At 37.8% G+C, this 17,326-nt stretch overlaps 1 protein-coding gene across 3 annotated transcripts in view; it reads left to right on the top strand.

Annotated features, from left to right (window-relative positions):
- LOC127415747 (prolyl endopeptidase-like) overlaps positions 1-17,326 on the top strand; it is a 28,328-nt gene that overhangs the window by 6,281 nt on the left and 4,721 nt on the right. The window contains exons 2-11 of one of the 3 annotated variants that reach the window (XM_051654623.1): positions 424-527; positions 4,384-4,514; positions 4,655-4,864; positions 4,959-5,080; positions 9,195-9,300; positions 9,509-9,700; positions 12,202-12,399; positions 12,483-12,586; positions 12,672-12,808; positions 13,502-13,596. In XM_051654623.1, the coding sequence (XP_051510583.1) occupies positions 4,433-4,514; positions 4,655-4,864; positions 4,959-5,080; positions 9,195-9,300; positions 9,509-9,700; positions 12,202-12,399; positions 12,483-12,586; positions 12,672-12,808; positions 13,502-13,596 (1,246 nt within the window). In that variant the 5' untranslated portion in view covers positions 424-527; positions 4,384-4,432. Of the gene's footprint in view, positions 1-423; positions 528-2,999; positions 3,313-4,383; positions 4,515-4,654; positions 4,865-4,958; positions 5,081-9,194; positions 9,301-9,508; positions 9,701-12,201; positions 12,400-12,482; positions 12,587-12,671; positions 12,809-13,501; positions 13,597-17,326 lie in introns of those variants that run through there. The other 2 variants (XM_051654624.1, XM_051654622.1) reach the window with 2 other exon arrangements.

The following is a 17,326-nucleotide window of genomic DNA, read 5'->3' on the forward strand; positions in this document are numbered from 1 at the left end:
ACAAATACACATTATTGATTAATTTATTATCATCAGCAATTTCATTGCAATTATATCATGAATATTCAATATAAAGTCCAGCCCTAATGTGACTAGTGTGATAAATTTACTTTCTATCCTTGTCTGTGCAAAGTTACATCTGATCTTTCAACTCATGTTGAGACAATGTAAAGACTCGGCTAGGGCTGGGTAAAAAAAAAAAAGATTTTCTGATTAATCATGAGCTTCGTTTGAACAATACTGATATTGATTCTTAAAATCCCTAGATGGATGTTTTGCATTACTTTAAAGTTTACATTAGTTTTAGTTGGTGATTATTATATCTGTTATCAGCCCTCGACATTGCAAGTAAATCACTCGCAAAAGCGACTGAATTTCGCTCTATGTGACTAAAATACAGTATGTCTGTTATTTACTCGCCAGAGTTGTGTAGTGGTGAAGAACTTAAGCACTACGATCCTTTTGCTGAATAAGAAGCTGGCGATTAGGAAGCTGGATTCAGCCTCATCTTTTACTGCTTGAGTCTTGTGAGTACGCACTCTGAGGGAAATTGACCTTATTTGGCTGCAGTGGGTCCGGATCTGTCATGATCGCGCTCTCACCATCGCTTTAGTTGAGCCATGAAAAGGCATTTACATTGCATTTAATGACGTCAACTCTGACTTTGATTAATCTTTTCCACGACATGTTTTCACATCATTCTCCGTTTTTCAGCATGACTACAGAGCAGTAACTCGCCTGTTGGACGTCGGTTAGAAGGAAAAAAATGTGCAAAACTTGAGAGCAAGTAGATTTGGATTTGACAATAAATATTTGTACAAGCAAGTCATATACATAATGCAAGTAAATAGTGCAAATAAACAAACATGTAACAAAATGTAGAGAGTGTAATAAATGTGAAAATAGACTGTAAATATTTAAAGGAACAATCATATATTAAGAAATATTTTAACTTCAACAAACACTTTAAATGTGGAAGAATCTGACAAATAGGCTCTTGCACGCTGCAAGATGTGCAGGGTTTTTACAAAACCTAATGTTTTTACACTTGCGGCCAAAAATTTGGAATAATGTACAGATTTTGCTGTTTCGGAAGGAAATTGGTACTTTAATTCACCAAAGTGCCGTTCAACTGATCACAAAGTATAGTCAGGACATTACTGATGTAAAAAACAGCACCATCACTATTTGAAAAAAAAAGTCATTTTTTTATCAAATCTAGACAGACCCCATTTCCAGCAGCCATCACTCCGACTTAATATTAGGTCCAAAATGGCAAAAAAGAAACTGCTTTCTCTAGAAACTCATCAGTCAATCATTGTTTTGAGGAATGAAGGCTATACATTGCTTGTGATTTCATCAAAGGTGTACACTACAGTCTTCAAAGACAAAGGACAACTGTCTCTAACAAGGACAGAAAGAGATGTGGAAGGCCAGATGTACAACTAAACAAGAGGATAAGTGCATCAGAGTCTCTAGTTTGAGAAATAGACACCTCACATGTCCTCAGCTGACAGCTTCATTGAATTCTACCCGCTCAACACCAGTTTCATGTACAACAGTAAAGAGAAGACTCAGGGGTGCAGGCCTTATGGGAAGAATTGCAAAGAAAAAGCCACTTTTGAAACAGAAAAACAAAAAGAAAAGGTTAGAGTGGGCAAAGAAACACAGACATTGGACAACAGATAATTGGAAAAGAGTGTTATGGATCTTAACCCCATTGATCTTTTGTGGGATCAGCTAGACTGTAAGGTGCGTGAGAAGTGCTCGATAAGACCGTCACATCTATGACAAGTGCTACAGGAAGCGTGGGGTGAAATGTCACCTGAGAATCTGGACAAACTGACAGCTAGAATAACAAGGATCTGCAAAGCTGTCATTGCTGCACGTGGAGGATTTTTTGATGAGAACTCTTTGAAGTAGTAATTTTTTTTTTTTTTTGAAGTAATTTTTTTTTTTCAAATTGTAATAGTAATTTTTCACGTTATTAATGTCCTGACTATACATTGTGATCAGTTGAATGCCACTTTGGTGAATAAAAGTACCAATTTTTTCCATAAGAGCAAAGTCTGTACATTATTCCAAACTTTTGGCCACCAGTGTATATGTATGTGTGTCCACGTGTGTGTGAGCTTAAGAGAGAGGGAGGGGGAGTGCGAGGGTGTTTCCCACAGGTATTTCAGATAATATAGAAACTGTTGTATTGATCAAGTGTATCTAGCTTTGATACAGCTCAAGCCTTCGTCGAAAACGTCACGTTAGAACTAGCAACGGATGAATTGGTACTTTTATTGGTGAATAAAAGTACCAATTTCTTTCCACAAGAGCAAAATCTGTACGTTATTCCAAACTTTTGGTTGCCAGTGTACGTTACTTTTGATATAGTAGCTTTTAAACTATCATTTTTATAATACAATTGTAACATTATTGTTATACTGTATGTTGAAATCTATTTTCATGATTAGGTTCTAACGTTGTGAATGTTTTGCTAAAAATTTGTAATTTTTAAACCGTGACGACAGCTTGTATCATTCGGGGCAGTCAGGGGAGAAGGGCCTTGGTAAGAGAGGTGACCAAGAACCCAATGGTCACTCTGGCTGAGCTCCAGAGATAATGTATGGAGATGGGAGAAACTTGCAGAAGGACAACCATCACTGCAACACTCCACAAATCTGGGCTTTATGGCAGAGTGGCCAGACGGAAGACTCCCCTCAGTGCAAGACACATGAAAGCCTGCTTGGAATTTGCAAAAAAGCACCTAAAGGACTCTCAGACTGTGAGAAACAAGATTCTCTGGTCTGATGAAATGAAGATTGAACTGTTTAGCCTCAATTCCAAGCATCGTGTCTGGAGGAAACCAGGCACCACTCATCACCTGTGCAATACCATCCCAACAGTGAAGCATAATGGTGGTAGCATCATGCTGTGGGGATGTTTTTCAGGGGCAGGGACTGGGGGACTGGTCAGGGTTGAAGGAAAGCTGAACGCAGCAAAATACAGAGATATCCTTAATGAAAACCTGGTCCAGAGTACTCAGGACCTCAAACTGGGCCAAAGATTCACCTTCCAACAGGACAATGACCCTAAGCCCACAGCCAAGACAACGCAAGAGTAGCTTAGGGACAACTCTGTGAATGTCCTAGAGTGGCCTAGCCAGAGCCCACACTTGAACCCAATCGAATATCTCTGGAGAGACCTGAAATGGACTGTCCACTGACGGTCCCCATCCAACCTGACAGAGCTTGAAAGGATCTGCGGAGTAGAATGGCAGAAAATCACCTTGAAGACTTGAGGCTGTAAACGCTGCCAAAGGTGCTTCAACTAAGTCTGAATACTTATGTCAGTGTGATATTTCCGTTTTTTTCTTTTTAATAAATTGCAAAGTTGCTTCATCATATGGGGTATGGAGTGTAGATTGATGTGAACAATAAATAATTAAAAGCATTTTAGCATAAGGTTGCAACATAACAAAATGTGAAAAAAAAATTAAGTGGTCTGAATACTTTATGAATGCACTGTATATGTGAAGATGCCCCCTTCTCGGTTTGCTTAATATCATTTTTTTTTGCTTACATGTCGTCAAAAGTCTGGCGAGTAAAAACAAAAATTTTACTAGCCAATGGCAATTCTTTCTCCAATTTGTCCATGGAGGGTTGGTTAAATAAACAATTAAATGGTATAGTTTGGACCCTTGTTTTTTTTTTTTTTTTTTATGAATAGTTTCATAATGTACCAAGTTAAAAGGTTCCCTGTATAATTTAAAGCATTAGCTGAGAGACTATTTCATTAATATGTAAGCAAAATGGGCATTATAACAAACTTATTACCCCAAATGAATCAGAATCAAATCGTATCAATATCAAAGTGAATTAAAGCTTGTGAACTGAATCAAATGGAGAACTCTGTTTCAGTACCCATCTCTAGTCTCAACAAGGAAAAAATATCTGTCTAGAACTGTTGTCCCATCGTCAAAAGGAGGATTTAGAGAACTTCACAGCTTAAATAACACACTTTGTTTTTGTGCAGAATAATTAATAGAAGTGCTTTAACACAAATACGAGCTTCACAATTCTGTTCTCAAATACTTTAGAATGCCTTGGTGCATAGACTTCCATTGGAAGTGCATTAGCGTAAACGTGACTTGTTTGTTTTTACAAACTGAGTCAATTATTTTCATCTGTGGCAATTGACAGTATGCTGTCCAAACGTGTTCGAACCTGGAACATACCATTAATATGCATTCAGTTCAGTACCAGTGATCTTGAACCAAACTGATGATTTTGCAATGTTCTTGTTTTTATTTTTTGTACTTTATTTCACATTTTCTTTAATGCTGAAGACTATAGTTATCGATGTACAAATACTCTCCTTTCGCTCCTGTAGGTACTTTCACTTTTATAACACGGGTCTGCAGAACCAAAGTGTTCTGTACATGCAGGAGAACCTTGAGGCAGAACCCACCGTCTTCCTTGACCCAAACACCTTCTCAGAGGACGGGACAGTCGCTTTACGAGGTGCTGCATGTATCAATGTTTTATTGATTATGTATGTGAAGTGACTGACACCTCTTGTTTCAATCAGATCACATTTTTGTGCGCAATATGTATCAGTTGGTCAGAGAATGATCCAGGAGACTGTTCTGTATGTGTTGCAGGCTATGCGTTCTCTGAGGATAGCGAGTACCTGGCATATGGTACCAGTGCCAGCGGTTCTGATTGGGTTGAGATGCGGTTCTTGTGTGTGGATGGCGCTGTACCTCTGGAAGACCGACTGGAGAGAGTCAAATTCAGCTGCATGTCCTGGACACATGATGGGAAGGGACTCTTCTACAACTCCTATCCTGAGCAGGAGGGCAAGAGTGACGGTACACACACGCGCTCATGTGTAAGGAAAGGGTGATGCACAAATCCACACACTCCTGGATAAGAGATTTTGATTATTGTCTTTCTCTCTCTCAGGTACGGAGACGTCCACTAACCTGCACCAGAAGTTGTTCTATCATGTGTTAGGAACCCCTCAGTCTCAGGACGTTCTATGTGCCGAATTTCCTGAGCAGCCGAAATGGATGAGCGGTGCTGAGGTAACACACATGAACCCTCTACAGACACGTTGGAGAAAGAATCACCATTGACTAGTACATTTTTGTTTTTACTCATCAGACTTTAGACATGACATGTAAAGGCCCAGACACACCAAACCGACATCAAAGAACTAGCGGCGACAAAAGACGACTGTGGTGTCGCTTCTCGTCGCCTGCGTCTGGGCCAAAATGTTGTTCTTGAACACACCGCAAAGACTACACCCAGTGGCCAACTAGCACATGTGTTCTGCGCCTGTGTGAGAGGAAATAACTCTCCATACCAGCAGGTGGCAGTATTCATCATTCAAAAAGGGAAACTGGAAGAGCTAAGACTGCAGATATACAAACCGTAAACAAAGCAGCGCTTGCTTACCATTTTCACACCTATCTCGCTCACCATAGACCAGGGATGGCAACTTTGAAGGGGGCGAGGGCCAACATTTTTTCTCCATTCTACCAAGGGGCCGGATTACAAATCCGCATTCTAACAATGTTCACCCCTTTACTCAGTTTCCTCATTATTGTGGGTAATCTATGCACAACTAATGCAGTGTTCTTTTAAATATATTTTTTACCTATATTAATATTTTTATTTAACAATATTTATAAAAACTAATATCATTATTTTGTAACTTGCGTTTTTACTAAAACATGCCGTTCACATGTACAAATTCATGTTCAATTGACAAGCAATATATTTCAGACTTAAATTTTCAAGAACATTTATCTCATTTGCATTGTCTACATATGCAACAGACAAACACACAAATGAACAGACAACATTTTCAACCCCACCTCATAAAACAGCTTATAGGTATTAGTTAAAATCTAAATATCATCATCAATAACAATACTGGATACAAGAACATATTTCAGTGCATTAATACAAAACATTTCAGCACCACAACATACACGTGTGGAACGAACAGTCCCGTGTGTCAGAGAACATTCTCTCTATTCGCAAGACTTTTCAACAGTCAGGCATCTCAATCGTGCATTTCTTCTAAGTTTCTCTCTTTTCATTTTTCACAAGCACGAGCGAAACTGCATTAGAGGTCTTTGGTGATTCCCGCACTGTCACGGATTTCGTAAAGACATTTGATTCCTTTTTACACTTGTATTTTATTTACCCTTTACATCTGTGAGGAGAGCAGCTCTGGTGTATGTATCTCTCATACTGTACATCTCTTTGATCACTTGATCAATGGTGTATTTGCTCATCAAATTGAAATCTTTAATGACAGATTTCGTATCCAGGCAAACAAAAGACATGGGTTCCACCTGCGTACATTAACAATAGTGCGCACTAGCTCGCTGACAAGCTGAGGTAAAATTTAGCCCAATTTACTTTATAAATGATGAGAAAGTGTTAGATGTTGCATGCTAGAATCCTAGAGTGATCAGCAGGTCTGCTAAGAACAAGCGACCTCTTTTGGTCAATAGTTGTAATAACACCTTAAACTGAATGCAGTCTTTACATAATCCCATTTTCAAAGAAATAAACTCAATCCTCGGTCTTGTCCGACGGGCCGTATTCAACGATACAGAGGGCCGTATACGGTCCGAGGGCCACCGGATGCCCATCCCTGCCATAGACGAATTCTCAGATGAGATGAAGATGAAAAATGAGAAGAGCCTTCTGTGTGTGTGTGCCCTCTTGACTTCGTTGTTTGCTTGCTTTTATCACTTCCATTTTTCTTCTTGTGCACTGGTTCACTAAGCTGAACAGCCAATCAGACTGATCTGTCTCACTGACGGGCTTCGCCGCCGATTCAACATGCTCAATCGGCTGAAGGCGCAGACAGGGGTCCGACTAGTGCAACGGTGCAGAACACACCGCAAAAACAAGGCCGACTGACACTCAACGACAGCCCGACATTGGCCGACGGCCGACCGTCGGCTTGGTGTGTCACGGACTTCAGCGTAATGCAGCTGAAAATTGAAAAAGATATTAAACTCGTCAACTTCAGCAGCCGGGGCCAGAAGCAAAAGTTTACACTTAAATTGTAAGTCCCCAAATACATGTCACTCATATGTGGTATCATTTGGAAGCTTAGAATCTGGACTTTTCATAGAATGCCATCACTTTTGAAATTACGTTAAATAAAAAAAAAAAAGCCTGAAAACCTCCCCACATATCTAGACACAAAGATATGAGTATGAATATAAAAGTTTTTCACATAGCAAGTTTCTATAGGCAAGTCATATATCAAATGAAAGCTCTCAGTCTCAGAAATGTGACTGTGCAGACTATATTTTGTTGCCCTAACATCATATTTCAAATGATTATCAAAAGTATCACAAAGTGAAATATGATCTCTGTATGATAATAAAGACAAACATCTCATTTCTGACTTTATCACTGCTTCTGTAAGCCCCAAGTAGCCACAAACTACATATTTGCTCTTACCTTAGGTTGTTTTCTTCAAAATGAGCCATTTCTAACGTGTCTGTGAGCTTACTTGGTTAAATAATCAAATGTTATATCTCAGTTGTCCAGAACGAAATTGCAGTCCAGTAGAAAATGCATGATAAACAAATCAGCCGCAAAATATGTTATCAGCTATTGATGATGAAATGTTATATAACCCCACAAAGCTGAGGATCTCAGCTTTCCAACGATACCTAGATTAAGCATCGTCTATTCAGAAGTTGAAATATTCGACGAAACAGTGGGGAACATGCATGCGATTCAAAATTGACTGGCTGTCTGTGGCGTTAGTGCTCAGCTGCGTTAGAGCGCCACCTACAGTTCAGGTCTGTATATTGTGATGGAAGGTGATAGTGGACAAATAATTTTTCCTAGTACCTGCTGCCATCTAGAAAAAAAAAAAAATGGCAAGCGGTGGCCTAAAAGATAAGCAAACCAGAAGTGGGCACCTTCACATATTTATACAGGGTGGCCCAAAAAAAAAGGGGTCTCATGGCAAAAGAGGAGCACCTAAATTTGCTGCCATTGAAAACTTTGCTAAACTATTTACTTATTTGTAGCAAGTTGTTGCTCATGATGATGTCACAGTGACGCCATTTGGTTGTTAACAATAAGTCGTAGAAGTACGCCAAAAATCCTGCAAAGGCTTTTATGCATTTTTAAGATATGAGCAATGAAACATAGTGGCCCTGTTTTTTTTTTTTTTTTTTGGACCACCCTGTATATTTATGTGAAGGTGCCCAATTCTGGTTTGCTTATCCTCTTCAACACTGCTGCATTTTTTGACCTCGACTTGCAGTTTTTCACAATAAATTCCTAACTTTATAAGCATGTCATTCTGGTTCTGTTTGCTCTATCTCCCTGCAAAAAGTCTTACTTCATTCTGCTAGATGGCAGCAAGTACTAGGAAAAACAATGTGTCCACTATCACCTTCCATCACAATATACAGACCTGAACTGTAGGTGGCGCTCTAACACAGCTGAGCACTCAAGCCACAGACAGCCAGTCAATTCTGAATCGCATGCATGTTCCCCACTGTTTCGTCGAATATCTCGACTTCTGAATAGACGATGCTTAATCTAGGTGTCGTTGGAAAGCTGAGATCCTCAGCTTTGTGGGGCTAAATATATATATATATATATATATATATATATATATATATATATATATATATACACACACACAGTGTATACTGTGCATATATATATATATATATATATATATATATATATATATATATATATATATATATATATATATATATTACCTAATGCGCTAGAGAATGTGTGTATATTTTATTTCACATTTTGCTTTTCATCATTTTAATTACATTCTACCATTTTTTTTTAAATATACAAATTCTTTCAATTTATGTCATGAAATTGCTTATACAGTAATGATACAAGCTGTAACTGTTTGAAATTTCATACATATTTTTAACTCCAAATATTCGCAAGGTTGGAACCTAATATTGAAAAAGAGTTCCACATCTAATGCTTAAGTGCTACTGTATTGAAAGTACTATGTAAAAAAAAAAAAAAAAAAAAACATGTTTATGGTATATGGATAATTTGTACGATTTACGAGTATTTGATTTAGCTAATTTTACTCTATCAACGTACTAACGCACACAGTACTTAATTTCTGATTGTGAAAATGAAGTGAATAATGTGTCTTCTCAGGTGTCTGATGATGGGCGTTATGTGCTGCTGTCAATCAAAGAGGGCTGTGACCCCGTCAACAGACTGTGGTACTGTGACCTGAACACTGTGTCGCAGGGAATCACTGGTACAGAAACACAAGCCGTAACTTTACACCACGTAAACTTTTTTCACGTTATTAACACCATTTACAGGAGTAACGCAAGTTGCTCAGAAATTTTACTGGTTTAACATTTATTCATTGCGATGCAAATGCTTTTTTTTTTCAAAGCAAAAATTATTTAGTTTGACAGTGTCCTGGCAGTAGTGGCTCATTTCTCTTTCCTTATTGATAGGTTTGTTGCCATGGGTGAAGCTGATCGATAACTTTGATGCAGAATATGAATACGTCACAAATGAAGGAACCCTTTTCACTTTTAAAACCAACCTAGACGCTCCTCAATATCGACTCATCAACATTGACTTTGCTCAACCGGCCGTCAGCCAATGGAAAGAGCTCATTCCACAACATGACAAAGATGTCATTGGTAAGCAGAGATGAATACTGTTAAAGATGACTTGAAATAAAAATTAATGAATCTCAATTGTTCTTCTTGTGCACGATTCATCAGTGCACTCCAAAGAAACATTTTCTTAATTGTATTTTTTTTCTTTTTTTCCTGTAAAAAAAGTAAACAAGATAAATTTACTTGACAAGCAAAATGGCATTGGCTTGTTTTCAGTGAAATGTAACTAAATTTAGTGAGGTTATTTCAAAGGGAAAACAAGTTTATTTTTCTTACCCCTTTGGCAAATGTCTTGTTTTAAGCAGAAATTTTGTCCGTTTTCTTTGAAAACAAGACTTAATGTCTTATGCCATTTTGCTTGTCAAGTAAGTATATCTTGTTTTAACCTCGTGTGACCCCATGTACACATGTGTGGACGTTGTATTTTGGCTTCACTATATGCAGCGCATAATTTAAATACATTTAAACCAACTGATCTCAGTTCAGAAGACTCTGGGCAGTTACTCTTTTTACATACAGAGTCATGTGACAAAACAACATGCCGCTGAACACAGCGGAGTTTGTCTTTGGGAGAATACATCCGGTAATACACCTGATGAAGTTTTTACATTGAAACCTATTTGAGTCAAAAGATTAGAGTCTCTAGTTTCATCCGATATGTTATTTATAAAATTTGAGCGATTTATTGCAAAACGACACGCTTCTAAACACAGTGTACACAATAGTGTACAATAGCGCTATTTATCCTTAGAAATCCTTTATTTATTGTGCATTATCACATTGAGAATCAATGCATTCATCCAAAAGCTGAACAATTTTGCTTTCAGAGGCTTTATATGGAGTTAGGATGAAAATAAGGTGCATTTTGAACTGTTCTGAGACCAGTGCAGACAGACAGCACATTGAAGGTTAAGTCATTCTCTAAATAGGGAGAAAGGGAGCATCCTATATCTTTCCTATGCAGCTAAGTGGATTGACTCCAAACATCCGGTCAAAAGCTCAGTTTCAGGCTGCAGATGATGTTTGCACCACTCAACATGTTTGGCAGACTTGGTACAATGGTAATCAGTACATAGATTCAGAATTTATAATGTTTCATTTTATTTTAACATGGTTGGCAGTGATTAGATGATGCTGGCCATTACTTAGAATCAGAATTATTTATGCTGATTTCTGATTGGTAAAATGCTTCAGCACTGGCTATACTTGTTTGTTTGACAGTGCAAAGAGAGAACATTGAGTCAAATTATTTGTCTTGTATAGTTTTTTATTTGTGCTTTTCCCAATACACATTGTTCCAAAGCAACTTTACTGAAAATCATCAAAAACATGAATAACCAACACTCCTCGAAACATAAACAATTTGATAAAAGAAATCCGACTTTCTATAGCTTGCTATTATTTTAAATTTCACAACTTAGTCCCGCTGTCCACATAAGTCCCGCTGTCTAGGAATGTTTTTTTTTTTTTTGCATGTTTATTAGATGCTACTATTTACAAATCAAAAAGGGAAATGGAAAATACACACAGCAGTCACAAGAGGTTAAGAATATTTAGATATTTTTACTGGAAAAACAAGACAAAAATACTAATTAAGAATTGTAATTTTTTTTGTAGTGTGCATGTCATTTTTAAGAAAATAGTGTTCATAGTGGTGATTTTTTTAATGTGACAACTTTCTCTGCCTCTTCAAATTGCTTTTCTCTTTTGCTGATGTCACAAAGCAAAGTATGGCAAAGTGATTTCGATCATTAATTCTAACAAATATAAGATTGTAGCCCACTTTTCATGATCCAGTCAAATCGAGAGATAAAATCAAGACCCGCCCTCTCTTATTTCCCACAGAATATTCTGTTTCAAGCAGAAGTATGTCACATTATAGAACTTAAATGCATTGTGAATGATGTTTAATGTTGTTTTTGGTTTTTTTGTTTTCTCCCCAATTTGGAATGCCCAATTCCCAATGCGCTTTAAGTTCTCATGGTGGCGTAGTGACTCGCCTCAATCTGGGTGGTGGAGGACGAATCTCAGTTGCCTCCGCATCTGAGACCGTTAATCCGCGCATCTTATCACGTGGCTCGTTGAGCGCGTTACCGCGTAGATGTAGCGCGTGTGGAGTTTTCACGCTATTCTCTGCGGCATCCACGCTCAACTCACCATGCGCCCCACCGAGTGCGAGAACCACATTATAGTGACCACGAGGAGGTTACCCCATGTGACTCTACCCTCCCTAGCAACCGGGCCAATTTGGTAGCTTAGGAGACCTGGCTGGAGTCACTCAGCATGCCCTGGATTCGAACTTGTGACTCCAGGTGTGGTAGTCAGCATCAGTACTCGCTGAGCTACCCGGGCCCCCCTGTTTAATGTAGTTTTTAAACATATTAGTATATTATAGATGTAGCTAAGATAGTTTTGTTATAATAGTTGAAAATAAACACAGTACATTGCTGTATTTCAACAGTTTGATGCAGTACTTGTGGATGCTATTCTTATTGTATATGTCTTTAATCTCCCTATTGCAGTGTTTGCTACATGTACGTATTCCAGCTTCCTGTTCGTGTGTTTTCTCCATGATGTGAAAAATGTGTTAAAGATGTTCCATCTGTCCTCGGGGGAGGAGATACACACGTTTCCGCTGGACGTTGGCTCAATCGTGGGCTTCACTGGCAGGAAAAAAGACTCCGAGATCTTTTACAGCTTCACCTCCTTCCTGTCTCCAGGTCAGTTCAAGATTCAAACCCTCTCAAAATAAATCCTCTTGACCTTAAATCGGTTGAATGACACCATTAATGTTTTCCTGCAGCAATCATCTATCACTGTGATCTGACTAAAGATCCACTGCAGCCACACGTCTTTCGAGAGGTCACGGTGAAGGGATTCAATCCTGCTGATTACCAGACCACTCAGGTACATCAGCATGCTTTCAGACACCTCTTCTTCTGTCAGTCTGCAGTATAATCATCTTCATTGTAACTCTGTGTGTTTGTTACAGGTCTTTTATCCTAGTAAAGATGGCACGCAAATCCCCATGTTTATCGTCCATAAGAAGGGAATCAAGCTGGATGGCTTCCACCCAGCGTTTCTGTACGGTTATGGAGGTTTCAATATTTCCATCACGCCCAGCTACAGGTACAACACTTACTGCTGTAGCAATGTTAAACTCAAACAACAGATGTAAGATTGACGCATTTACACTATATGTCCAAAAGTTTGTGGACACCCCCTTCTAATTAACGAATTTGGTTACTCCATTAAATCCAGTAAAGAAAAATCTTAATGTTTCTTTATGTAATGGCTTGGGCTTTGTGTGCTTCCAAATTTGTGGCAACTGTTTGTGGATAGCCCTTTTCTGTTCCAGCATGACAATGCCCCTGTGAACAAAGTGAGGTCCATAAAGAAATGGTATACTGTGTCTGGCGTGGAAGAAATTGACTGGCGTGCACAAAGCCCAGACCTGAACCCCACTGATCACTTTTGGGGTGAACTGGAACAGCAACTGTAAGTCAGGCCCCATCGACCAACATCAGTTCCTGACCTCACTGATAGCCTTGTGTCTGAATGAGAGCAAATCCCTGCAGCCACGTTACTACATACTGTATAGTGGAAAGCCTTCCCAAAAGAGTGGAAGCTGTTATTACAGCAAAGGGGGAAACTGATGCCTAAGGTTTTGAAATCAAATGTTTATCAAGCACATATGGTGTCCACAAACTTTTGGCCATATAGTGTATGTTCATGGGCAGAAGGAGGTTTCTTTGGTCTGTCAAGAATTTGAAAACTAACTCAACCACTCACTGCTGGTCTGTCTTTTGGCATTGTTTTCAGTGTTTCACGGCTGATATTCATCAGGCATCTAGGAGGAGTTTTAGCTGTCGCCAACATAAGAGGAGGTGGAGAATACGGAGAGACGTGGCATAAAGGTATGTGAATAGATAAATCCAACTTGACTCGCCAGTCTTATCCACACATCCACACACAAGTACATAGTTTACACTAGTGTCCGACCGATATATCGGCCAGCCGATATTATCGGCCGATATTAGCCTTTCACCGATATATCGGTATCGGCGTATATTTTACCGATATGCGCCGATATGAAAACTTTTTTTCAGAACATATAATGCTGAAAACAATGCTTTAGAATTGGTGTCATAACATGGTTTGTCCAGTAGAGTGCACTCCATCTCCATTGTTTACAGAGCTGAATCTGAACTGAGGGTGGCTCTGCAGACAGGGCGGAGTTAAGCGGTGCGGATTTGAGCGGTCTCTTCTCGTTAAATTGCTAACTAGTTTGTGAAATACATACTGGAAAGTTAATAAAAAATTACCCCATCATTTTATATAACCAATATAATGTTAACCCTGTCCCTGACAACCATGTCACTCATGTTTATCACATGTGTTTGCTGTTAGCCAGCTATATTTTGTCAGTGCAGTAAGTAATGTAGCAGATTGAAAGGTAAACATCAGAGCATCTTTTTGCAGCTCAGCAGACAACAGTGCGGTTGTGGATTGTGTGTGGTGAGTGTTGTTTTCACGCTTCACTGTTACCTAGTTGGTGAGATACAATGCTGGAAAGTAAATAAAGTCCATCTTTTACTCTCCGTGGCAATGAGCTAACAGCTAACTAGCTAACCATGTAGCTACTTTCATTGTTGTCAGCTGAGTGGAAGCTAATGCGTAAACATATATTCACCAAACTGTTTTGTTTAGGATTCACAGTTTGGTACCCCCTTCAACCGAACAATTCCAGTTGCTGCATTTATAAAATGTAATATTTAAAAGTCTGGTTTTCCAGACATTAAAATAGGATACATAATAAAAGTAGATTTAATAAATAGTATATTTGCCCTGTGTAAATAATAATATATAGGAACTGTACCTAAAATAAATAAGGGGTGATAAATACTAATACAACAGGCTGGAAAAATAGACATTTATTCATTTTAATACCCTTTATATATATTTTGAATGTGATGAAACTTGACACCGGGCGACGAACCCTAAAAACGGCATCATTAGAACGGTTTCATACTGAAGAGCTACTTAAAAGTACGTTTTTTTTTCTCTCTCTCGTAAATGTAAATGAGTGTAAATGCCAACACCATCATATATGTCGAAAGGACTGTTGCCTGTCAACCAAAACATGAGCTCACTGATGTCATTAAATGAGTCTGCTTTTTTACTGGTCGGAGGCTGCCGTATTTTAGTTTATACGTAGGGTTGCGTCCTACAAAAGTTTAATGGTGCAACACTCAAATATTTAGTTGTGCGTAAATTGTGACTTCGTGCCCATTTACGCCACAACTAGGCCCCTGATATTTATTTAGCTATTTATTTTATATTTATTTATTCTTTATTTTAATGGTCAGTATTTGACTGATACTAAACAGTACTGATGTTTATTTAGCTATTTATTTTATTTTTATTTATTCTTTATTTAAATGGTCAGCAATTGACTTATACTAAACATACAGTACTGATGTTTATTTAGCTATTTATTTTATTTTTATTTATTCTTTATTTTAATGGTGGACAATTGAAACTAAACATACAGTACTGATTTTTATTTAGCTATTTATTTTATTTTTATTTATTCTTTATTTTAATGGTGGACAATTGACACTAAACATACAGTACTGATTTTTATTTAGCTATTTATTTTATTTTTATTTATTCTTTATTTAAATGGTCAGCAATTGACTGATAATAAACAGTAATACTGATGTTTATTTAGCTATTTATTTTATTTTTATTTATTCTTTATTTTAATGGTCAGCATTTGACTGATAATAAACAGTAATACTGATGTTTATTTAGCTATTTATTTTATTTTTATTTATTCTTTATTTTAATGGTCAGCATTTGACTGATAATAAACAGTAATACTGATGTTTATTTAGCTATTTATTTTTATTTATTCTTTATTTTAATGGTCAGCATTTGACTGATAATAAAGATGTTTATTTAGCTATTTATTTTATTTTTATTTATTCTTTATTTAAATGGTCAGCAATTGACATACTAAACATATAGTACTGATGTTTATTTTATTTATTTTTATTTAAATGGTCAGCAACTGACTTATACTAACAGTACTGATGTTAATTAAGCCATTTTTTTGTATTTTTATTTATTCTTTATTTTCTCAGTGTTCATTTCTAGAATTTGTAATAATATATAATAATAATAATGTCAAATGTTCTTTGATAAAAATATTTAAGAAAGCAGCCTTCTGAGTTCCTTTGTCATATCAGTGCAAAATCGGTGAACAATCCACATAGAAAAGGTCTGTTTTCATTCCAGCTCAAAAATGAACTATATCGGCCACCATATTGGTAATCGATGAATTTTCCCCCTCTAAAATCGGTCTCAAAAATCCCATATCGGTAGGGCTCTAGTTTGCACAGTATACATACTATACACTAGAGGTAGACCGATATATCAGTTTTACCGATTAACCGGTGCCGATAGTTGCTTTTTGGAATTATCGGTTATCGGCAAAAAGCCATATCAATAGTTGCCTATAGTTTTTATTTTCTTCTGTTGCCAACACTGGACATTTTTTACAGTTAAAATGGCTTTGTTCAACAGTATAATAGCGGCCTCTAGAGGTGAAATAAAAACAATGACTGACACCTTGCGTGGATTTGCTGTATCTAAATCTTTTATAATTAACAATATTCAACCATATTTTATATCCTCACTTCAATGCATATTTTGTTATCTTGACTAGATAATCAACTGTTCTAAACTGAAGTAAGGGCATGCAAAGACAAATGCAAATATATGGAAACCCAGCACAGATTGTGTCTCCACCTTTGTGACTTGTGAATAATTATAAACCTTAAATGTGTGTGTGTGTGTGTGTGTGTGTGTGTGTGTGTGTGTGTGTGTGTGTGTGTGTGTGTGTGTGCAGTATATATACACCGATCAGCCACAACATTAAAACCACCTGCCTAATATTGTTTAGGTCCCCCTCGTGCTGCCAAAACAGTGCCAACCCGCATCTCAGAATAGTATCCTGAGATTATATTCTTCTCACCACAATTGTACAGAGCGGTTATCTGAGTTACCGTAGACTTTGTCAGTTCGAACCAGTCTGGCCGCTCACTGGATGTTTTTTGTTTTTGGCACCATTCGGAGTAAATTCTAGAGACTGTTGTGTGTGAAAATCCCAGGAGATCAGAAGTTACAGAAATACTCAAACCAGCCCATCTGGCACCAACAATCATTCATGCGATTATATAATCAGCCAATCGTGTGGCAGCAGTGCAGTGCATAAAATCATTCAGGTATGGGTCAGGAGCTTCAGTTAATGTTCACATCAACCATCGGAATGGAGAAAAAATGTGATCTCAGTGATTTCGACCATGGCATGATTGTTGGTGCCAGATGGGCTGGTTTGAGTATTTCTGTAATTGCTGATCTCCTTGGATTTTCACACACAACAGTCTCTAGAATTTACTCCGAATGGTGCCAAAAACAAAAAACATCCAGTGAGCAGCCAGACTGGTTCGAACTGACAAAATCTGCGGTAACTCAGATAACCGCTCTGTACAATTGTGATGAGAAGAATATTGGCGCTGTTTTGGCAGCACGAGGGGGACTTACACAATATTAGGCAGGTGGTTTTAATGTTGTGGCTGA

The sequence above is a fragment of the Myxocyprinus asiaticus genome, chromosome 25 (assembly GCF_019703515.2).
Source record: "Myxocyprinus asiaticus isolate MX2 ecotype Aquarium Trade chromosome 25, UBuf_Myxa_2, whole genome shotgun sequence".
NCBI lineage: Eukaryota > Metazoa > Chordata > Actinopteri > Cypriniformes > Catostomidae > Myxocyprinus > Myxocyprinus asiaticus.